The sequence below is a fragment of the Epinephelus moara genome, chromosome 6, assembly GCF_006386435.1.
Source record: "Epinephelus moara isolate mb chromosome 6, YSFRI_EMoa_1.0, whole genome shotgun sequence".
NCBI lineage: Eukaryota > Metazoa > Chordata > Actinopteri > Perciformes > Serranidae > Epinephelus > Epinephelus moara.
In genome coordinates this window covers 37,074,322-37,100,174 of record NC_065511.1, presented here as the reverse complement: position 1 = coordinate 37,100,174, position 25,853 = coordinate 37,074,322, and the positions used below count along the sequence as shown (strand labels likewise).

At 39.4% G+C, this 25,853-nt stretch overlaps 1 protein-coding gene across 1 annotated transcript in view; it reads right to left on the bottom strand.

Moving 5' to 3' along the window:
- LOC126391164 (inactive phospholipase C-like protein 2) overlaps nt 1–25,853 on the bottom strand; it is a 54,138-nt gene that overhangs the window by 22,021 nt on the left and 6,264 nt on the right. Inside the window, exons 2-3 of the mRNA XM_050045703.1 lie at nt 5,765–8,248; nt 4,391–4,594 (exon numbers count right to left, since the gene is read on the bottom strand). Of these exons, the coding sequence (XP_049901660.1) occupies nt 4,391–4,594; nt 5,765–8,248 (2,688 nt within the window). The remainder of the gene's footprint in view (nt 1–4,390; nt 4,595–5,764; nt 8,249–25,853) is intronic.

Here is a 25,853-nt window from a genome sequence, read left to right as displayed (position 1 = left end):
TTTTTCGCTCAGCACCCCCCTGATGGCAGTCCGAGTGTGCCTACACATCGTTGTTTGTAATAGTCGCGAGGAGGAAAATAAATTATATCATTATATCATGGATACTTTTTGTCAAAGCTTGAATGCCAAGAAAATTTAATACTTCATAAAATCACGATTAAGACTTTTTAATACTTTTTAATGGCCTTAATTTTCTGACATTTGATTTATCAACTTTTATACTTTTTAAGACCCTGCGGACTCCCTGAACCTTTTCAACAGCCAGATATTAGCAGACTTTAATGGGATTTGTGCAGTGGGAAAGAAGCTTTGGTGAGAGTCATTCCTAAAGTACCGGTACCAATATAATACAGTACAGTACTGTTTTTAACAGCAGGGCATTGTGTTACTTTTCTGGGATCGGTATAGTGGGAACTGTGGTTTATTGTGAGACACTCCCACATTCACTATCCTGTTGCTGGAAATACTCAAGAGCACCAAATGTGTGTTCATCCTCAACACTGGGCCTTTTTGAAAGGTGAAATTACTGTGCATATTTGTGAGCCATTTTTTAAGATGTAGGTCATTAGTGTGAACCAATACACTGAGGGCTGAGGGCCACTGGGTCAAGACGTCAGAAAATATTGAGTCGAGCGAAAACATGATTAGTTTTGATCTTTTCATTAGACTTGTTGACAGTAAGAAAGATAGAGAATAACACCAGACTCATCACATAAGAGCGCTGTGGTAAGAGAACAGTTAATTAGGAACTCTTTCATACTGACGATTGTTTCTAATAAATTACTTGTGGAGCTGTTGTCTTCTTATCAGCATATACTGATTTTATTCCCACTGGGTAGTCATGAGGTCTGATGCAATTTGTTTTTGTGCTTTGACACTTCCTTGTGGTAAGTCCATATGATTACTTTGTCCATTGCATTGTCACAATTTAGATGTATAACTTGTGAGGAAATGAATGGGGGCATGACAAAGTGAGGTATTTTCCAAAGACAAATATAAACACACAGCCTTTTTTTTTGGCATGGTAACACAGAGGCCATCCCCTGATGCCGTGTGCTGTATGGGGGGGACAGACACAGTCTCAAACACCCATGTACTGAATCACCATGTTCACGCTGCTAGCAGTCATGACTAAGTGATTGTGGCTGTTTTGTGTCACTCCGCAGCTGCAGTTGCGGCACTTAGAGCTGTCGCACACGCTGTGATTACTTCCCTGATGGGAGAAGAAATTACCGTCTTGGTGGCAGCGGCAGCATCTCCAATGTATTTAAAGGCACATTCGAAGGTAAGTGGGTGGACTGTGGCCCCATTTGCACACTAAAGACCACCTCTTCTAAGTGCTATGTTTAGCTCTATCATTATTATTACCATCCACATTTAACAAAGACACAAATGCTATTTATTTTTAAGGTGATTTTAGCAGTGCTATTATGTAGGTGTGAAACTCATACAAAATAAAAGGGGAGACATTTTAAACAAAACAGACCTTAAAAATGAACAAAGCTGGAGATATGCAGATGAATAATAATACATGGAATATTTATATACATAGTTTTAATATATTGAAATACCACAGAAGAAATAATATTGGCTTTCTGTCAAACATAACAATGACTAACATATGGGCTTTGTATTCCCCTTGGTTCAGTGTTTGAGAGATTGTGCATTCCCAGCTCATCTCTATTTACAGTCCGTGCCCTAAGTTCATCTGTTGTGAACAAAAACAGAAATCAGAGCATATTATCTAAGACCACAAGCTGGCATCACGCTGAGTCTCTCCACCTTTTTCTCAGCACACAAATGGGCAGGGGTTGAGACCCAGATTCTATTTTTGCCAATTAAGCGAACGCCTGGTTACTCCCAGTGCTGGGTTTTGACACAGTGCCTGAATTTCTAATTGTACTGTTCCATACATTATTTAAAACTCTTTAAATCTGGCTCTCCTCCTTTTATTTATGCCTCTATATTTGCCAGCTCCCTTTCAGCCGTGCACCGTCCTGCGCACCGTCTCCTCTGGCACTCTGCTGATGATCAAGGCCTGCAGCTGTACACCACTTAAGCCCTTGTGCTTAATTTATTCGATTTTGGTCCCCAAACACCCGTCATTTTCTCCTTTCTTCCCTTCAACTCAATTTTCCTGACGCTCTTTCTATCAGGCCCAATTAACTAGCCTTCCGCTCCTGAGTCTGAATCCAGCAGAGAGGTCACCTTAATCCATCTCATCTTCAGCATCATCCTCCTTTTCAGATTGTTATCTCTGAGTCCCAACGGATGAAATGTGCCGTGGAAATAACACTGTTGGGTGCAGCTAACACTTAATTGTCTCTTTACGAATTGTTTCCATAACAAGCCTATGGCATTTTACATTGTATAAATTCTCTTAGTGGCTAGCGAACATTTCCTCTCCTCATATGAAGCCAAGGACAACAGCAACATTTAACAAAGGTAATGTTACAAAATTTGGCTCCATTACAACTCACAAGGTTCACTGACAAAACAACTGCCTTATACTAAAGACGTTTTCCAAACAAATACAACATGCTAACGTTATTAGCACAAGCTTATGGCATTTTACATTGTATGTATTAGCCTAGTGAATAGCGGAGGTTTCCTCTGCTCATATTAAGCCAGGATAAATCACACACAGGACTTAAATGCTATTTTGTGGAGGCTTTATTGTCTTCACAATTTATTGTTTCTTATCTGTGAAATAAAAGTAAATAAAAGCTTTGTTTCCACTGAGGGAAATGGTTTCAGCTTACATAAACAGACAGGAGGTCTGTGTCACCACACAGGTAGTTACATTTCTGGGGAGGTGAACGCTGAAGTACAGCCTACGTTGATTCGACACAGAAGTATAGATCCTGCCATACATGTGAAATTCCTACCAACTCTGCACATGTGTCACCAAGTGTGCACACCCCTCATCTTTGTGTTAAGTGCTACTCGATCTGTCAGAGAGTATATTAGAAAAGTGTCAAACTGAATACTGAATATGATGTTAGCAACACCATGTGCACCCTCCCTGATGTTTTCTCATTATAGTGTGTTTCCACACTAAATGTGCAACACCAAAACCAGCTGGGCTCAGACACTGATGCTGATCTTACAGGGTTTAATAAATATTCTGGAGCTATAATGCTACAGCCAGGAGGATGGAGATAAATCTGATAAAATAAACTGCAATTACTGAATGCAAAATTATTTAAAGTAGTTCACTTGTTGCTTTGCCATTTGATTTTTGCGGGGGATTTCTGCCTCGTGCCTGAAATAATGATGGAAACTTGCTCATATGCCTCATTTCCACTGCATGGTTTGGCTTGACTCAACTCATTTTTGGTAGCAGGTGTTCCTCTCTTTTTTGTTTCCTACTTCTAAAAGTACGCCCTCAGTGTAGGCAGATTCTCAGCTGATCACCATGGTGACATCGCGTAAAACTTCTGCTCTTCGTCTACGTTACAGAGTGTAAGGCGTAGTGTACAGCTCAGTTTTGCAGACTGCCATGTTTCTCTGTCATTTCAAAATGATTTGTACAGGATGTTCAGTGTCGTGCTGGTGATGATTCTCTCAGACCAATCAGAGGTCTACAGTGTTTTAACTTCACCTTTTATTGTCAGCTCACCTCGCTCTGAACCTCATCCGAGATGGTACCAAAAAAAGTACCAGGTACTATCGACAACTTTTGCAAATGGAAAACTAAAGAAGGAGTTGAGCCGAGTAGAGCTGTGCTGTACTGTGCAATGGAAATAAGGCAAAAATGTGCTGAGAATCAATGTAAGAGAACAGGATGTGTTCAGGGTAATGGCGTCATCTGGGAATAGCCTCAGTGGCATGTTGCATAATGTGCGAACATTGATTTTATTACTTAACAGAGCTCCAGCCACGTTACCTAACCATCCCTGTATGCCCCCATTAAATCCAATAAAGCTACGGTATTGATTTATTATTATTATTGAGTCAAAGCTTGTTTGGTGGGCACATTTTTTTTTTTTGCTCTTTGATGGATGCATAGATAAATAGATAGACAGACAGATACAAAGACAGAAATCCACCTTTAACTACAGTTCATATGTTGAGATGTAAAGTTTTTTCTCTGTGCACTGCTGCATGCACAAGAACTACCTGGATGGACAAGAAAGAAAAAGCATATTTACCTCAAAACAGCAGATTAAATCATGTCAGCTGATATGTTTCTGTCTTCTGAATTCACTGAGGTTTGTATCACTGAATGTGAAATTCCCCTTTTATATTTTATCCTCACAGATTTTTGTCTCTTCCTCTTGTGTTTTTAATTATGGAAATGCATCTGATACATCTGCTTGTATCACTTTTGCTTCCAGGTTTTATAACTGTGCAAATACACTGAAAACTCTTTCTGACGACTACCTACCATTTCGTAGGTGGTGATGACTTTCTTGAGGACCTCTGGTAGCAGGCCTTGGGGCTCCAAGTTAGGGTACTGGTCACTGAGGTTGAACACCAGCAGGGGGTTGCTGTCGGGTCCGGTCAGTCGAGGGGAAAGGGCCAAGATGCACTGCTTCAGGTTAGCCACTGCTGAAAGGCCGCACAGCTCTTTAAAGGACACAATGGCATTCTGCAAAGAGAGAGGAGACAAATTAAAGCTGGACTGGCTTGCAGTTACACTGGTTTATACTGGCATGACACGCAAAATGATATAACCATCAATTAAGACTGAAAAGAAGGGAATTAATATTTTAAGTTGCTAGAATCTGCCATTGATCTGCATTAAATGTATTTAACCACCCCCCACAGAGGACGTAACTGCTCACTCATTACCTGTGAGAACTTTCATTTTGGCACTTGTTAACCACTTATAAACACTCAATCCTTTTGGCTGACACCAGTATCACACGGAAATGAAACACACACACACACACACACACATATGTACACACACAAATCCTAACCTTCCTGTGCTAGCCCAAATTTAAACCCCTACATAAACAACCGGAGGGACAAACTGTGACAGGACAGCCAAGATGTGTTATAGTCTCAAGGCCAGTGGCTTGTTATCACACAATGACTGCAATATAAACAGGGCTACCAAAATAAATCCTAATACAATGCCTGAAGGAACACAACATGGGACCAACCACAGAGTGTTGTGACACTCCAGTACAGCATTTCTCATATAATTTCTTTACAGAGACTTCAAGTGACTGCTGAGGACCACAAATATGATATAAATGTGGACACGAGGGAGATAAAATTACACAGTTTTCATGATCTCTGTGGTGGCAAAGCTTACTAAATATCAGAGCAGACAATAAGTTTGGGATGACACTGGATTTGGAGCCATTAAAAAAAGCTTTGGTTAAAACGTGGGCCATGTTAATCATCTGTTGGAGCTGCAGTGATTTTAACACTAAAAAAACCCTATTATTCAAACAGGAAGGGATCTCATCACAATGTTTTTCAACTCGTCTTCCCACATTTGTTTTGACTGTTGTGCAACACATAAGGATTAGATCAAATCTAATTCAGTCAAGCCTGGTGGTTTTTTGTTTCTCTTTCCAGAGTGGGAGCCTTTTTTAGATACTCGAGATTCTTTGTAGTAAATCTGGTTATAATCTATACTTGACTTGGGGTTACATTTTCTTCAGTCAACCGTTCCACAGAAAAACATTCCATGCTGGAAGATGGAAGAAAAAGTCGTGATGAAATTGTTGGCTCAGTAGCGCACACAACAGAGGATACTGGTAACAGAATAATCTTTAAATGGAGTTTGATTTAAATATCTTACCTGCATGTTTTCTCTGAGGTCTGTTCCCTCCCTTAGTGGTAGTATGGCTGTTTTGAAGACATCATCCACAGCCTTGATCAATAGCACCCTCATGCTGGCATACTCTCTACTCTTCTTGCCCTTCCGTACAGACAGTCCCCTTTTGTGAGGTTTGCCGCCTCCTCTTCGATTGGTTATGGCCACATGAACAAACAGCAAGGTATGTGGCAAAACCTCGCCTGTCAGAGACTGTAGCGGCACGTGGCGGAAACCTGGCTGGAGACACTCAAAGGGGATCGTATACTGGCCGATAAATTCATCACCAATATAGTCGTCGTCTAGCACCACAAAGCGCACCATTGCAAGCTCGGGGAGATTTATCTGAAACTCAAAGCTCTCGTCAAATAGAGGGTCGTCCCCGTTCTGGTTGACTGTTTTAGTCCTTTGCTCAGCGCAGTCAGCAGGAATGCCGTGTATTTCCACATACACATAGGGGTCTACCACGTCTCCTTTGGCACCTGAGCCTTTGGGTTTAGGGAAGTTTTGTCCGCTGATGATCTTGATGTGTAAGAGCTGCGGAGAAACACCAGGCACTGAATCTTTAGTGTTGGCACTAAAATATGAAACCTGCTCTCTCATGATCGCTGGACGCAGCACATAGCCGCAGTTCCCGTTCTGACGGAACCAGCCTATGTTTAGATCCATCATCAGGCCAGGAGTCTGGTAGTTCATTGCTACAATCTGGCACCCACACTTCCAAAAATCTTGTGGATTCATGTTGCTGGAGTCGATCCGCATGGGGCTCGGGTAAACTCGTGCAAGGTACTTCTTGTTGTAGTTTACAAAGTCACCTGGGAAGTCACTGGCACAGCGACTGGCAAAGACCTCATTGAAAGAGCAAAGCTCCCATTGTTTCTGGGTCTGGAAAGATGTTGGGAAGTCTTTGAACTCCACAGACTTACACAAGGTCACCAGATCCGAGAGGTCCTTCGACAGCTGGAATTTCTTGGGTGCGATAGTCTGTTGTTCAGCAGACTCTATGCTCATCCTCTGAGACATCTCTGCCCCCTCATCCTCGTCTGTCACCTCACCTTCTGAAGCAGTGCAGTTTGTGCTCAGTTTCTTACCCTTCAGCAGGATCTTCCCCTTCAGTTCTAAGGGGGAGGGGAGGTAGCAGTCCTCAGGTTTTGGAGGATCGAGGTGGATCTTGTCTCCGAGGATCTTCTTTAGGTGCTGAAACATGACTCTCTGCTGCTTTAAGGAGCAATGGTTTTCTAAACACAGTAGCAGTGGAAACTCAGATGCAACAAATGCATACTTGTTGATGACGTCGATGACGCTGCGGAAAACTATCTGTGATGTCATCGTGTGACCAGTGTAAATAACAGGTTCATTATCAGGCCCGTCCCATACATCTAGCTCTACACTGCGGCAGCCCATCTTGAGGGCACGGATATACCCTGTCACATCAGACGGACCTCTGAACTGATCTTCTATCAGATATGTGTTGTGGGATGAGTTGATGTAATAGTGGGACAAGGGCTGGTTCATGTCCTGACATACTGTTTTTTGTTCAGGGTCAAATATATGGCACTCTGGAGACATAAGATAGTTAGTGAACCCGTCAAGGGAAAGCCAACCCTTGAGCTGGCCCTCTTTAGACGGTTCATATTTCTGAATGACTTCTAAGCTGGTGTCTTCACTGACTTGTGCCATGCCCTGCTCTGCCTCCAAAAATATCATTAAGTCCTTGGTATCCAGAAATTCTTTGTTGCTGGAGAACTGAACAAAGAGAAAATAAATTTCTGGTCTGGTGCAAAGATCATGAAAGACCTCAATGAACTCATCTCTCGTCACATCAGAACCTGCTTTGTCCTTCGCTTTGTGAAGCTCCTTGAACTTCAATTCTATTTTCACATTTTTAAGTCCAGGGTTCAACTTCTTGATTAGCTGCACAGCAGCACATATTGTTATTTGTTTGCTGTTGTTAACGTCTGCCTCATCAAAAAGTTCGCCTAGCCAAGATGAGCGCATGTTGTTCTGACTGCTCTCTATCATATTCAAAGTATGTTTCCCGTAGGAGATCAGGTACCTCAGCCCTGTGATCCAAATGTTGGCTACATCTGCAGTGTTTGCCACCAAATCCAGAGACTCATAGTTCTCCCCAAAAATGATTGAGAAGGCACAGTCCTCTGATATCTGATCATAGGTTCCATTAGTTCTAAAAGTGTCTGTGTTTTTCCCCGTCCGCACCTCCTTGATGGATTTTACATCAATCTTAGCCTTTTCTGATTCCTTCTTTGAGGGCTCCCATCTCAAAGACTGCATGTCGGCATCAAGGAGAAAGTAGCGGTGGTAGACACGGGAATTGGATCGCACTTTCTTCAGCTCAGAGCCATCCACCATTGCACTGATGCAGTCGCTTGCACTGCTAATTTTCTTCTCAGTGGGCATGCTGCTGAATGATACAGTCTTCTTTCTTTCTTTACGCTGTCTTGAGCCATCCTGCAGAGAAACAGAACACAGTGCATAAATAAAACCTTTCAGTAGATACAGCATGGTAAACAAAGTCATATGATTTATAAGATCAATACTGCAAACGATAAAAACCTTGAAAATATTGTTTTTATATTTCAACATAAAGGAATACAATGTATATCTGTTCAGCTTTGTAGAAGCATGGTTTTCTTGCTCCCTGAAAAGTAAACAGTTTGAGGACCGAAGGCCTGTTCTCAACAAATCAATCAAGGCTACTGCTGTTCTTGAAAAGCATTTACAACATTTTATGCTTCTACTCCACAACATTTCAGGGCAAAATATTGCACTTTTTACTCCATTCATTCAACAGCTGTAGTTACTTTTCAGATCAAGATTTTATGTTTAAAAACAATGTTCAGTTTATGAATTATGCATTGTATAAATTTAACTACCCAACAGTATGTACAGTTGGATATTTTAGCTGTACTCTGAGAACATTTACATGTTAAACCTTTAAAACCTGAGGAAAATAGGCTTGATTTCTTTCAAAAACACTGGAAGAAGGCAATGAGCAATAACAGAGATGACCCGAAAAATTTGAACAAAAAAAAAAAAAGGAAGAAAAGTAAAAGAGAAAATTAAAATTTGTTTTAAAGAGTTCAAAATAAACAAAAAAAGGAATTGTCCTAGAAAAAGTGCTTAGAAATTATAATAATCCTGTACCATAATTTTAAATATGAAATGATAGTAATTATAAATGTATTTTTTCCCTAGATTTTATTTAAGCAATATCACACGAGAGGGAGTGATGTTATACTCCTATATCGTCACGGCTGTGATTCGGTCATAGGCACGAGGCCTTCTGATCTGACAGTATGTTGCTTTTCTCCAAGTCATTGAGCTCCGCTGATGAAACACTGACAAACCTGGATGTGTGCTCAGATGGATTCAGCTTCTCCTCTCCCTCATCTTCCTCTGATGACCATTCATAGTTCAATTCAAAACTTATTTTAGGAAATAAATCCATATTTTTGGCTGTTTGACAGTGGATGAATTAATTAGCCTACAACGCAACTGCTGACCTAACTGACACTAACCGTCAGTTTTGATTTGATTGTTGATTGCAATCAGCTGTGAGGCGGAGTGATACATACACAGTGAAATAACCGTGATGTTGTACTCCAATATCGTCACGGTTTTACTGTCTCTCGACCAATCAGATTGCAGGGCCGGAACTAACTGTTGTATAATGTCTTTTTTTTTTTTTTTAGAATTTTCTAAATCAATTAATTTTTTTTCTTACAAAGTTGGTCACTACTTTTTCTCTCAGGTTTTCGAAAGAAACCGCACAACATTGCTCAGGGCTCAAAGGTTTAAATACTTGAAAAGGGTGTCTGAAAGCAGCACAAAAAAAGTGGTTCCACTCCAGGTTTCAAAGGGTTAATGAGACAGTAATAATATCCCAAAGTACTTACTGAAATGAAATATTCATTTTACTTACTTAAGTGAGACTTAAAATGCAGGGATTTTATTTGTAATAGAGTATTTCAGTGATACTTATACCTTTACACAGGTAGAAGATCTCTTCAAGTTTCAAATAAAAAGACAAAGTAAATCTCAACCTTACATAACAATACAACAGAAAACAACACAACATTCTGTCTGCTCTGAGATATTGTTTGTGTGTTATGTCTTTCCTTCCTGGTCCCTCTTTGTTCCCTCTGAATATTTGCTGAGCAGAATCACAGCAGCAACTTTTTGGGCGACTTAAGGTACCTGTCACTGTATATTATGGAGATACAACAGGAATTCTCCCTCAGGAGAGTATCGCCCACACAAATCCAGTCGTCTACAGCAGCCACATTTCTGACATTTCAAATGAATCTTGCTCTTTCCACTGCAGCAGGTTCCTTCAGCACAAGCACATAATTTTATATTTTGGATTAGTCAAACTCATTTCACAAATTTAGCAGCAGCCAAACCCAAACCCTTGTTAATCATCATGTGGCAGCTTAATGGTACCACTTTATACAAAAGCAATGCATCATTTTCTCAACTATATGATGCTGCCAAGATAAGAATTCCTAATGCTGCACTCCAGTGAAAACTAGGGCTGTGACAGTATGGATTTTTTCTTACCGCTGCGAAAAGGCAACGTATCCCAGCGGTCTGGCGGTTTACCAGACGACCTATTATGCAATCAAACTGAGATGTGCAAACCTCACATACTGAAAGAACCAGTACTCGTAAACTTTGTCAAGGAGAGACGGGCAAAGTCACAAAATGTGATTAAATAATAGGAATGATAAGTTACATGAAGGGCTGCCAAACGTTAGTCAACCAGATAATTCATAAGTTGGCAAGATTTCATCTGTCGCAGAAAAACAAAACAAAAAATAAAAAACAATGTGAAACTCTATTGGGAGCTGCACCTTGTCAAAATAAATCAAAACCTATATGACTTGACCATGTGGGAATTTAATTTGAAAGGACAGACACAGGAAGTGGTCACGCTCAGCAGTCAGACAGGAATAACAATACAAACCAATCACAGCCGACAGATATCTTTCCCTTCTTCTGTAAATACTTAGTCTGATAAATACGGAAAAGTTGATCATGTTAGTGCAGGGCTACCCAGAGCTTTACATCTGTCCCATGGACGATAGGTCTACACAATTATAAACAGCGCCTGGAAGAAGATCAGCTCTGCACTCAGGATTTCAGGTAAATAGGCTATATGATGCTTGTTAAGGTTGCTTAGCAACCCCAGACAGACCTGCTGCCACACTCATGAAAGCTGGCACAAAAAAAGGCACAAGTGCAGTGCCCAGCGCCTGACCTCACGTTTACCAGTCAGTTAAAGACGTGGAATGTGTACGGCCCCTAATTTCCAGGCCTGGTACCTGCGGTTATTCCACAGGCTAGTTAATAACATGTCGGGCAGGAAATCTAGTTAATAACATGTCGGGCAGGAAATCCAAAGTGTGGGATCATTTTGAGAAGGTGAATGACGAACAACTACAAACATGACATATCATCTGAAACATGTAAGTAGCTACATGCCCATTAGCCGCTACATATCTCAGCAGTTGCTGTTAGCAAATGCAATGGCCACTGACTCAGACTGCAGCCCATAGCACAGTCTCAGTCAGAGTGTTTTTTGTTTGCACGATTAAGACATTATCTTAGATGACACAGAATAGTAAAACTAAATGGATGATGTACAAAGGAAGACTTCCCCAACATGAAAAACATCTCAAACACAAACAAGTTAACTACAAAACATCAAACAGATCCAATGGCCAATTCTGAAATTGCAGAGAGCCAAAATAATATTATGTAAGGATTTTTTCAAAATCAATCAACCATTATAAATCCCTTCACTGTGTTCACTGCAAGACAAAAATGTAGACAGTGTAGACAGAAGTAAACATGAAAGTCACATTCTTTCACACAGTCTGATGCTTAAGGAGAGTTCTTTATATAAAAGGAGAGCTTAAAATCTAAATGCATGACTGCAGATAATCTTTATGATCTGGGCAAGAATGTGACCTTACAGTCACATCTTACTGATAGTATGTGTCTGCTTCCTGCTGTATTCATTACCAGGGCTGCCATGCCATACATTCTCCTCAGGATTTCCCTCTGCTTCCTTTACCAAAACTAAAAACAATACTGCACACACCCATCTCTGTCTTAGCATTTGTTATTATTTCCTGAGGGGACATGTTTCTTACGCAACAGTCCCTTTTCTGTCTCTGGTGGAAGTCAGATGGCCGAGGGTGTTTTCTTTTGCACTTTATTCGCCCTTAAATGGTACTTTAAATGCTCGCTATCATCAGATTGTCTTTTTATAGTTCAATCAGATTTGCTCTGAAGGGTACATAGTCCTCTGGACATAAATATCACTTATCATCTAGCATATTTTAATCTCAGTTTTTTGAGGTCCAACAATCTTCAAAGTGAGCTATGATAAAGATGTTTTTTGATAGCCAGGCCAAAGCACAGCACCAAAACAAGCTTTAAAATGGGAGCACTCAAAAAGACCAACTAATGTCAGAAGTACAGTTTTGATTAAGACCTTTATCTTTCCTAAAATGATGCTGTGTCGTCGCAAAAACAGGACTGACTGTCTGACTTCTTCTTGACGACTTAGACAAACACAGGTTTGTTCAAGGAACACAAGTTTTCTTTCTCATATTATGAGAAGACTGAGATCAGAGGAAAAAACAGTGACAGTGAGTCAGTTAGTAGCTTAGCCTAATATAATAAACATGTAGGCTATAGGCTAATAGTTCAGATGGCCTCTTATGAGAAATGAAATGTGTTGAGGCTACTTCTCTGTACGCCTGTTTATTTTTTCATTGATATTTCTCATCTTGGCCAGTATTTCAGTTTGCAGTATATTTATTTATTCATTTGTTGATATAATTTATATTTACTGACATTTTAAAAAAGTTGCTGTGTTGGTGTCATAAGTTCATAAGCTGTGTGATGTTATGCTGTGTTGGGATAAAAATGTTCAGTGTCCTGGCTGATTGTTCTGAAACACATAGAATCATTACCACCTTTTTCGTTCACATAGTCATTAACAACCAGCTCGCTTCATGCGTGCATTTGTAAAAAATTATGTTTTAAAGGCTGAAGTTACAGTTCTGTATTTCCTGTAATGTAGCACAGTGATAACACCGTTACTCATTTCATTCTTCCTCAGCGTGGAACTCAAACCATTTTCTGATGATGCCCTGATGCCCTCAAAAATATATATTTAAAGATATACTATGTGAGATTGTTGGTTCTGTTTGTAAACATGTTCACTAGCGAATGTGAAAGTAAAAGCCAACCACAGATTGAATCTCATTTGGCGTTTCACCTCACTATATTTGGGTTTTTTCAGCTCTGTGTCTTTTGGATGTGTGCTGCTTACAGTCTGGAACTTGGTTTCTACCTTTTTGTAAAGCCCTGACCTCACCAATGCACTGTGGTGGTACCGGTGGTCTCCATATCAGTTTAATAGTAAGAGGAGCATCTTTATTTTTGACGGTATTAAAAGTCATACCTTCTGGATTTCTAAATACCCTGGTATACTGTAATATCTTGATACCGCCCAAGCCTAGTATAGACTCATACAGAGGTAATCCCTCTCAGTCATTACTTACGCCCCACTAGAAGTGTGAGGTGGTATATTTTTCTGCAGAGACTCTCTGTCTATATTTTCTTACTTTGTTCTTAATGTATTGCAGTGCACAGCATGCACCACCAGAGGTCAGTCTCTACTGGTGGAGCAGGCAGCTGAGCTGAGAAAGATGGGGACTGTGAGTGGTGGGGATAACCTTAGAGGATTAGTGCCCCTTTTTGGAAGTATTGCCACATATAACTTTGATTTGAAATGACTTCTTCCAACTACAGAAGCAATTTCTTACCTATATGATTTTATTCAACACATCATCTTTATTCAGCCCACTGATGTGTCTGTATCCATCGCAGCAGCAAGTGTCCTCCAAGAAGGGGGCTTATTTCCCATCTATTCATTATTATGTGGGCCATAAGTATTTAAACCCAGCAAGACTTGTCTAAGAAGCAACACAGCATTAAAGGCTAGACATTGAAATACATGAGACAATGACTTTTATTGCCATTAGCTCAGCTTTCATCTTTTTTTTATTTCTTTTACACAAATACCGTCATATACCGTAAAGCCCAGTGAAACATCGGGAAGGTATGAAATATAGATACCGCCTGATCTATAGACCCTTTTTGTGTTGTAAACAATGATGACGTATTTTGTGGGCGGGCAGAACTGGTGGCAGAAAGGGACAGTAGTGGTGACGCAGACAGCATTAGCTAGCTAGTTAAAAAGTTGTCTGTTACTTCCACATTAAATCATATTATATGGGGACGTCTCCACAAGTTTTAACCAAGGACAATATGCCAAATCCATGCTGAAAAATGTGAGTTTTTACAATTCCTTATGATGATGAATTATCTTTCACCATGTCAGTCATCCTCTTTAACGTAAGCCACACACACTCTTCTGAAGAGTATCCAGCAGCGATTATATCCTGAATACTGAGATCATAATTAACTGGAGACAAAACTTTATTTTCTACTACAGCGTCCTCTGTGACGGTTTACTAAAAAAAATGAAGGTTATCTTATTCTGTACTCCTGTTCTGACATCCAACAGCACATGAAGACATTTTTACTCCGAGTATGTCAACTGTTTCTCTCTGATGTCCACTGTTTTTCTTCCATCAGTATGCACACACAATTGCTGTGACACAAAATGACTAAAGGCTTGAACTAACAACTTCTGGTCAACCAGGAAAGTCTGTGGTTGAGGGCAGTCCTAATGTAATATTAGGGGAATCAAGGTTAAAGTTTCACTGTTGAGAGAAATTCTTGCATAACTGTGGCTCAACAGTGCTCGTTATCTGTCACTGAGTTTATTTTCCTTTTTAGTTACGTTCCAAGAAGATAAAACCCTGGTACATTTTGGAGACAAGTTAGCACAACCTAGAAAAGGATATCATGGTGTTTCATAATAAGGAGATATCAACGAGGCTAATCCCATCAGCTCACCCTGACAGGGGATATTACTTTTATGCCTTTACATACTGTTGCAATGTAGGCTTGGTGTTTGAGTGAGTGTAGGAGACAGAGGGTGAGTCAGAGACAGACAATGAAACAGCAAGCAAATAAGCAAGACAGAATACATCCAACTGCTCACAGTTCCCATAGGAATCTGAATCCCCCAATGGACTGAATCCCACATTTTTTTCTGGCTCAGTGAGCAGTTATGAACTGTCTGAACAACTGAGGGTATGACGGGGGACCCATTACTCTCTGCTCCACTGTTCTACCTACAACCCCAACAACAAGCAATGTGAATCACATTGCAGCACAAATAAACTTTCAGCTCCAGAACAGCATTTGCTTCAATACACAATAACCTCAACTTATTCAATAAGAAAAATTTCATCAAATGTTATAAAGCAACCAGACTGGTACAAATGTGGCCCTGTTGTCAGTCTAAAATACATCTGTATTGTTTCAATTGTACAAACACAATTGGTGTTTATGAATACCCAATTTAATGATCCATTATTTAGGCCTATATAGGTTATAAAATCCTGAGTTAAATTTTGACATCCTGCACACATTCTTTATGGAACCGGAAACACTCAGTCAGACTTATCATGTCCTGTGGCGCAAAATAAACACTCCGTCCTGATCTCAAGAGTCAGATGCTGAATCATTTTCTAACTCTGGATTAGACCCAAGACTGCATTTAAGTCTCCTCCACTACCTACCAAGCAAGCTGAGGCAGCAGCGTGGTTACCTAAGAAGCTCATACATATCCCACAGCTCCAACAGTGGGATATGTACCTTTATTTAGGACTTATAGTCCAGCCTACAAGTAAATAACAAAAGGACTTACAAAGCTGGTTACTGCTAAAAAATCAGTTAGCCTGAAGAGGTTCTTATACAGTAATCCTTTAAAACTTTCTGTAGTATGAGCAAAAAAGCAGCATATTTGATTATGAGGTGGATAATTATATCATGATTTCACATTTTCCATAGTTAGTTTTTTTATTACCTCCACTAAGGAGGTAGGGTTGGGCGATGTCTAAGGCAGACAGAGAAAGAGGAAGATGATAAGGTGGACTACTGCATGCAATGTTTCTGTAGGCCTGAGTGTTAATAACCTGACTCAGAAAATGCTGCTCTGTCACTTTTTGACCTGCCTGCCAATACCTTTGTTATTTAAATAACATTACCAGTGAGTCTAAAAACCAGAATGGTTACTTTTTAAGCATGCATGAACGCCTTTAGCACCACTGCAAACCCCTGCCCCGGTTCTGACGTAGACTGGGGAGACAGGGGCTTTTAAATCACGACCTCAAGCTCAGTGGTCAATGCCTGACAGCCATCAGCAATGGACAATGTCATAATCCAATGGACCAACCCTTCAAGGACGCCATGTGTTCAATTCAGACTTGTTGGAAGGGAGTAGCTTGGGCCAAGGACGAAGCCACTGTGGGCTGCAACGGCATTATCAGCGACAACCATCACATGAGCACTGGGGGGAAGAGTTCAATACATGGACAAGCACCAGTAGATGCAAGTACTGACACTCAAGTTCATGAGTCTTGGTCGCCTACAATGCAAGTCTGTACTTCTCGCTAAAAGACCTTTTTACTATTAGTAAACAGTATGACATTTTTTGGTGGGCGGGGCTTAGCTGGAGGTAAAACAACTCTCCACACGTATATTCACTGCACTGTGTCTTGGGAGTTGGAGCAGCCAACTGCCAAGCGGAGTGAAATGTGTGATTAACTTAACTGTCCGTTAATTAATGTAGAAATATCACGCTCTGTTTCTTCTACAAACAGGGATCTTGTTTCGGTGCTGAGTGTCAGACTGAATTCACGAACACACCATGTCAGGTCACTCACTCTCAGGGACCGCGAGTGCCGTCAGCCCTAAAAGGGTCTATTGTCTCTCCATTTAGTCATAATATGACAGGGCAAAATAAAGTTAAATTATAACTACAATGTGTCACAGTTTGTGATCTCAAATTCTTAAAATTACACACCACAGATTTGGGGTAAGTTTTTGGTATAGCAGAATAAATACATTTCCTTTTATTTTGTTTGAAAAAGTAATTGCTTAACAGAGGATCATGCATGATTCAGGATCTTCATATAAGCTAATGAAAATCAAAAGGTAGTAGATGCAGAATCATTCCATCTTGATTATAAAACAATCCAACACATTACAATGTGACTGCAGCACATTGAGCATATCATGCTTACATCACATGTACTCTGTGGGTTAGACTGGAGGTATTAGGGATGAGTCTTGAATCTTGACGAGTCATATCTCTATGCACGGTCATTTGTTCATGATAACAGTCTGTTGCATCAGACCAAGCACTACCAACCCCTTCCTGAGTTGCATCATCAAATAAAGAGGCTGTGTTCACACCACCTCATGTTCAACAGGCAGAGGAGACTGAGATTAAAAAGAATCAATATAATGTGTGTGAAAGAGAGATGGGAGTGTATCACGGTGACAGGAAGAGCTTTGGAGGAACAACAAAAACTAGAACAAAATGAGTCACAAGGAAACTCAACTGGTGACAGTAAGGAAGAGGAAATAAATGTTTTGAAAGCCAGCTCTGATGAAAATGTTGTGCTGATACCAAACAAGGCAATAAAACTTTTCAAAAATGATGACAGTCATTTGGCACACACTGCAACCATGGGAACAACACTAATTTCTACAAGCACCAAAAATCCTGCAAAATGGTAGTCTTGGTAGAGCACCATAAATCTACCTTTACACCACCCTTTGTAGATGGATTATCTTTTTCAAAATGCAGTGACACCTCTCTAGATTCATTTAATGTACATATGAAAATACATGAAATATTTATTTCAATCAAGACCAAAGAACAATGGGACCTTATAAATAATAAGACCGTAAACTGTACACATTACACGCTGTGTGTGTTCAACATTCAATAAAGCTAAACAAATATTCCAGCAAAGAGCTTGTTGTTTGATTTAAATTAGCATACAGAGACTTTTTGTTCTCTAGCTGCGCAGCTAGTCAAATCCCACGGGAGTTTAAACCTAGTAAAGGCCCAGCTGCCTCTGTTCTGTACCATATGATATCAGTCGTTGGTCAAATGAAGTGTGAAGGAGGTGACTACCCTGGGACCTAACTTTTAAAGCTCTACCACTTCCTGAATAAATATAAATGAAAGTAACACATCTATCTTTGGAGCATTGTGGCTGTAACTTAAAGTTGTCCGTTACTTAAGTTCAATGTAAGCTGACACCAAAAAAGGGACCTAAATTGAGGATCAACTTCAATGAGTTCTTGACTTTGTACTGATTTGGTTTGTTATCAGGTTTTCTATAGTTTTATTTCTTACCTTTAAATTTCTGTATTTGTAAAAATAAAACTTTCTGGTCAGAATTCAGACCATGTGTTTGTACATTTGCGAAGTTTGGTTCATGTCATGTAACAGACAAATGGGTCTTTGTCACAGAGCTGCATCAAAAGAAAAGCAGCCTTCAGTCACTGAATTTTCTGATCTCTTAGGATCACACAGTCTATTGCGTAACACTGGGGGTTGGATACGCACAAGTGACAAAAACAAACAACTAAATTACATAAGCAGCTGACATGTTGTCCATATGGTTCAGAAATGTCCCATTTCTCTGTATGAACATTTTCCCAAAGCTGGTAGCCAAAGACTCCACTGACAGCCTAGACAATATAAAATGTTTCCTCGAAATCTGAACTCCAATGAGCTTTTCTACGGCAGCATTTCAGCTCTGAAAAAGGAAAATATACCATTAACAACGCAACAATCGCCTTAGGTGTTCTGAGTTCATTGTTCGCCACCATTTTCCTCCCAATTGTTCTCTCTGGAGCTGTTCCAGGATTTACATCATCAGCTCTTAGGTTTTTGGCTCTAGGCTCAGGGAGAGAGACTCTCATGTTCTCAAATATTGATTGAGCCATTAACCACAGCTACAATAAATTCATTTGTGAATTCAGTAATATTAATAAGTACCTTTACACAGTGTTGATGCTTTATTAAGTTGCAGACTATGGACTACACCTAAAGGAGCATAAAGCCAAGTGTTTCATATTACTATGAGGGCACGCTAAGGATGCTACGGTGAGGACATTTTTTCACGGGCTATTAAACTGATGACACTTGACATTTTGCAAGAAAAAATATATTTGTTGATGATGCTCAATATCTGTAGTTACTGCTGATGCAAATCCAACATTTCCTAAAAGCATTTCACAAAATACAAGTTGGCTTATATTATGAAGCAGTCACAGGAAATGCATGTGTTTGTTAGTGAGGTTAGCACTGCTGCTATAACTCATCAAAAACTTCTCAACAAAACAACGGTAGTTTTCAGCATTTTTTGACAGCGGATCAGTTAGAAATATTGCAGAGCTTAATGGAACAAAGAGGAGCTGTTAGAAGAAAGATCTGCAGGCAACAGACTACAATCCTCCAACTTCTTTGAGATTTAACCACCTCATTTACCCTCATTGACGTAATCAGGCTCCCGATCAGCACTGGGTTTAAATCAAAAATATTCCCAAACAGGTGCTTTTGCTTTTCACTTTGACACCAAATCCGTCTTGTCGGTATGACTGGGCGATATGTCCTGGAAATCATATCACAATATTCTGAGGCTATATCTCAATACCTGATATATATCTCGATATTTGTAAACCTCCTCAAAAAGAGAAGAGTGGGTGACAAAATCGAACATAATATTTGTGACAAAACACTCTCTGATGCAAAAGAGTTGGAGGGATGACTTTTTTTCCCCGAAAATATTAACACAATGAGATTCTTTAATAATCATCAATAATGTGGATGTAACGACTAAGTGGGTTAAGGCAAGCATTGAAACAAATAAAGTGTGTTACGTTGATAAATTTACATCACTTTACTGTAATTCAGCCTTTAAAACAAGGGAAAAAACAACATTTATGCCATATCACGATACGATATCCAAAATGTAAGACAATATGTAGTCTCATATCTCAATAACGATATAATATCTTCATATTACCCAGCACTACGTGTCGGTCTGTTCTCCTTACTCTCGTCACAAGTGAAATTTGACTCCTGCTACTCTGCTGCTGCTGTACGGAGCAGAAACTTTCCATTAATAATTGTCCAACTAAGTAGCACATTGATTTGAATCGAAAAGCAATGGTGTTGACAGTGGGCTAGTGATGCAATCGTTGTATGTCCTAACATGGTGTAACACCAGCAACACCAACTATCACGGCAAGCCTAGGGCATGCTGGTCAATCGATGGAATTATATAACATACACCCAGATACAAACGGGTCAGCTCCTCTTAGTTCTCATGCAACGTTTTCACAAAAAAATTAATTTGTATATTTGATTTAAATACTGGAGAGAACACAAGACAACACACAGTAATTATTCCATAACCCCTGGAAAGGATTATTTGTTGCCAATAATCTGCTGATTATTTTTTAAGCCTGTGAAAATCATCAGTGATCTCTGGCCTGTAGATATCAGCTGAATGAAAGTAAGCCTACTGACTATTTGTCCCATAAGCCAGCTTTAACCATGACCACGTAACTCTCTACTGCAACATTTATATGGCTGGTATGAATTTAAGAAAAAAATAATAGGACCTCAAGAGACATGTCAATCAGCAAGCCGAGCACAATGATGTTTTCATTAAACAGCACTACTTCTCATTTCATGGTGAGCACATCACCTCCCAATCAGTGTGGCCTACTTCAGATGGGATGCCACAGGGTAAAGGAACAATACTCAGCTGGTCTCCTCTCACATTACTCTGCAAACATGTAAAGCCACTTCTAACCATTTCAGTAGCAAAAAACACCTTAAAGCATGGCTGATTTGCCCACCCCCTGAGGATTACCTAGACCACTGGGACTACTAGATACAGAAGGTCTCTGCCTACAGAGATGGCAACAGAGGAGGGATATCTTCTTTCATACCAAATTCTCTGTGGCTACAAAAAAAGAACTATGCCTACCTTTTTCTAGGAGCAAACAGTGACGGGGCTCAGTGACTCAATAGAGTAATAATCTCTCACTTACTTACATAATTGTATCTTAAGTGTTTTTTCTGTAAAATCTCAATACAATAACAACTTTTTAAAAACATAGCTTTAAAAAGGAAATTGAAAAGCCTGCCAGATAGCTGAATTCATTTTAGGGCTGGGTGATAAAACGATCTCAGAAATGGATTGCAATAAAATGTATGTCGATGACGATGATAAACTAAAGTCATTTTTACTCTATATGGATAGACCTAGATAGATCCAAACAGCGTGTCGTGCAGCAGAAGTTAACAGTCAGCTGTCAGTCAATCTGCAGTGTTGGGGATGCGCAGCAGTGTCATACTTTCTAGCCAATACATGATGTCCATGAGAACCATGGAGAAAGACGGGTTAAAGAAATTAATTAAAGTGCGAGACTGCAGGTACAAGCTCCCCGGCAGGAAATATTTTTCTCAAACTGCTCTGCCCCAACTTTACGATGACTGCCGTGGGAAGCTGGAAAACATTTGGTTTTGTCAGGTGTCAGACATTATCAGGGTACTTTTCAAACTCACAGCATCAAATTATATATCGTGATACATACTGATATCGATTAATACAGGGAAAATTATAGTAATAATATTTTTTGCCATATCACCCAGCCCTAATTCATCTGCTGTCATATTATGATAGAAAGTCAGTGAGCCTCTGATTGCCATTCAGTCTCATTAACAGTTGTGGCACACAGCAAGGAACCATGCATACTACTACATCTTATAATGAGGCCAGCCTGCAAAGCACTTTTAGACTGTTACAGCGTAAGCACACTAAAACAATCAGAAATGCAATCTCATTCAAACTGAGCTTCCACAACCGAGGACCTGTTTACCCATTTACTGATGAATTGTGCAACCTAACAGCTGTGAGGCACAGTGGAGAACACCTAATTGTTCAATCAGGTCAGACTTTAAAGCACATTATTCAAATCAGGTCAACACTGCAATCGCTGAAAATGATCTCATTCACATTCCGATCACACCTCGACTGGGAAATGATCAAGCAAAATTGTCATGTCACAGTTCAGACTCACAGAGGAGAGAGTGAACTGCATCAGCGCAGCACAGCATCTGATAAGGCGTCCATGATGAGACAGTTTCAGAACACTGGCAGGCTTCAAACGCTCTGCCTGCACTTTGAGAAAAAATTAACAAACTAGCTGCCAATTTCTTGAGATTCTTCGCAGCCAACATTGTTACTGTTACAAAACAGCTTCGCTGAATCATCCTAGGAGCCTCTTTAAGTTGAGCGGCAATGCAAGACAATGCTGAGACTGAGCATGCTGAGGCACTGGCAATGACAGCTGCCTGGTCAGTTTTATTCCCACCGAATCAAACCAGTTTCCTCTGGGATTTAAAAACACTTAACAGGGTACAGTATATCAACATTACAAATTGATAACAATGTTATTATAGTGCTACATTGTGGTTAATATTAGTTCCTGTTATATTAATACAACGTTCCCATAAAATCGCTGTTATCAAACTACTTGCAAACAGAAATAGATTTTGGCAGGACTTCAGTTTATGATTTCATCAAACAAAGCTTTCCAGTTTGTAAAATAAACAAGATGAAGTTTCTGGATCAAATTACAATGGGAGAAGATTCAAGTAAGCACTGTCAGGGATCATGTAAACGCTAACATTTCCTATCATATCTTGTCAAATATTCAAATATTCGGTCTGTGCATGAAATGACAATTCTAGATAATATCTAATTTTAAGCTCTGGTAAGACACAAGAGGTGGACGACAGTCTGCAGTAGTAGAACAGAGTCTACAGTAGGGCTGCAACTAATTATGATTTGCAATGTCATCATATGCAGGGCTGCATGATTTACAATAAATAATATTGTGATAGTTTTTGACAGATACTGTGTCTGCTGAGGATCACTGAATCAGTGACATCTTTTACCTATCTGTTTAAACAAGCCTTTTATTAATTTATTTTATATATGTCTCAGTTGATTATTTAATTGTTATTATCTTATGCTGTCATCGGTAATTGTAGTCTTTTATTTTATTTTACTCTAATTGTTTGATTTGTGATACCTACAGGGCAATTAGTTGCCAAATTTGCTTATCTGCTTCTTTATTTTATTTTTATTGTTCTTTGTATTTCTTAAAATTGTCTTTTATTTGCTTGAATCGTGCATTGTTTAACATCCGGGATCAACCATGTGAAGCATGTTGTAACTTTGTTTTGAAAATCACTTTATAAATAAAGTTTATTACTATTATTATTATCATTATTAGTGCAATATGAGTTGCAATTTTAGTGGAAATTGTAATATTTACATTTTAATTTGCACTGGAAAAAAAGATGATGTCTGTACCAAACAAGCATGTTCGCTTACATATGGAATATGATTTGTAGGCTGGGGCATCTCTGTAGCACCACAGCACTTAATTTATAATGAAGTGTTGTTATGACACATTTTACCTTTACAAAAAAAAATGGAGCTCCTGCGAGTTGGATATTGGACTTGGCCAATATTTTTGATTAATTGTTCAGATCTAATCACATGCCTTGATTTGTGTGGCCAACAGTCTAAACACAAAGACATTATGTCATAATGTTAAGACAAGGAAAAGCAGTCATTTATCATTTTCCAGAAGCTACAACCATCAAATATTTGCCATGTTTGCTTTACAAATTAAATTAAATTACAAATCACAAAAGATGATTAAAAAAAACAGTCAATTAATTTTCTGTCAACTGACTAAATAACTACTTATTGCAGTTTGAGTCTACAGCATCTGCTGTCAATGTAGACCATATGAACACACTTATAGGCCAGTGGCATAGGGTAGTTATAAAGGGCCCCAGTGCACACTACTGTCACGGCCCTAAGGCACACTGGTTACTAGTTATGAGCCTGAACTAGCTACTGTATAATCTTATCATCACATGATCAAATAAAGACTTGATATTGGAAAACACCACATAGATAGAAACATCATTGCATATGTATGACAAAAATACCAACAGAAATAAGGTTTTTATTCATTTAATTGCATAGTTTTTTATAGTTTATTTGTAGTTAATGGAGGGTAGGCATTTCTTTTATAACATATTTTACTATAGATTGCTATTGGTTATTTTACAAAGAAAAGAAAAACATGATGGAGATGGGTTTGTCTTTTCCAAGGCACAATATTGCAAATGGCACGATGGAGTTATTCTTTGAACACAGGCATGTTTCTAAGGTAGCAATCTGAATTACTCGCAAGGGCCTGTTTTCCCTCCATATAGCTGGAGGGCCCCCTCACTCCATGGGCCCCAGTGCCACAGCCCTGCCTGCACTGTCTATATTTACACCCCTGTTATATGCACCAACATGTTAGTAAAGTCAAACTATAATGATCCACTCATAGAAAGACATTAATTTCCTGTGAGAGCAGTATTTATAATAAACACACATTCAAGAAGGGACAGTCAGCTTTGCATTTTGTCTCAACAGAGCAACTTATAAAATATATTCTATTGGCATCACACAGTCACAGTCTTGATTCTGAGGATTCTACCACATAACAGTGATGTGGCAACTTATTTATGATAAAACTCCATGTTAATTCTTTAAAGTATGTATTCTCCTTCCTGTTCTTCATTGCTTATTGGAGTCAAATATGAATCACTCATCATAAAGGCATAGAACCACCTCTCCCATTAATGCGGCAGACCTGTAATCACTGCTAAGTCATTTGAGCTACCCTTGAAATACCCGGGTGAGGCAAGCAGCACTTGTGTAAATCAGTGACACCTGAGCTGATTAATGAATAAGCAATGATTCAGGTAAGCGACTGAGCGCTGTGGCCGTGTGTCGCCTTGAACACATGCAGTCACAACGCGTGAATGTGAGCGGGCAGCAGGGCACTGCAAAGATCTTTCTTTCCAAAGATCTGTAATAAATGACCCCATCAACTGTCAGTGGCATTGGGTTGGGCAACTTGATTACACTCAAGCATGCAAGCTACACTGCTCAGAGATAGTTTGGGTTAAACAACAATCTGTGGTTGGAAGATTTAGCACAGAGGATGGAAGATGGAAGTCTGTAATAATGCTTTCAGTGGCAGCTTCTTGACTGACATTATAAATAATTAATTTGGCAATGCTAGGCTATATCAACAACATTTGTATCCCCACACTTAAAGTGGAAACTTAATGTCACTCACTTCAGTTACAGACAATGTGCAGTAGACTTTTTTTACTCAGGGGTATTTTCTGAACGTGCATGCTCAGTGTTAGTATTACAAACGTAAGTTTCTTGCTCAATGCCAATTCAACAGTCATTTTAGGAGAGATTCTGTTTCACACTGCATTCCCCCGATTCATTTTGCTTCAACTGTCTATTTGGTCCTATAAAATTGAACAAGCAATGACTACATTTACTTCATTCCAGAGTCGGTACTCGCATGGACAATGTACTGTAGTATATACACACCAGTATTTATCTACCATAATTAATTAGACTGCAGAATGGAGACGTCTTTAGAAGCTGCAATGAGCGCTGATGACTTCATTAGCATGAACAGCGTGAAGCACTTGATACGCGTGGTAGACATGTTAAAAGCATCCTTTTTCTGAGAGTTACAAAATAACACTTTATCACTTCAAGACTTCGAGGACAAGCACTCAAAAACACTTGAATATCATATATATTCATAATCAGTATGAAAAAGTAAATCTACCACCTAACACTAGCTTTTTACTGCGCCATGTCTTAAAGGGCCAGTGTGTAATATTTGGCATGGTTTATTGTCAATCTGAATCTGAATCTGAATATTCTACCCATTAATATGTTTATACAAGTGTATAATGCTATAAAATAAAATTCGTTTGGTTTTCATAGCCTTATAATTATGCTTTTATATATATATATATATATATATATATATAGCAAGGGCCTTGCTTTAGAGAGGTCGCCATCTTGCGCCGCCATGTATGTACGGCAGACCGAGCGGACAATCCAGC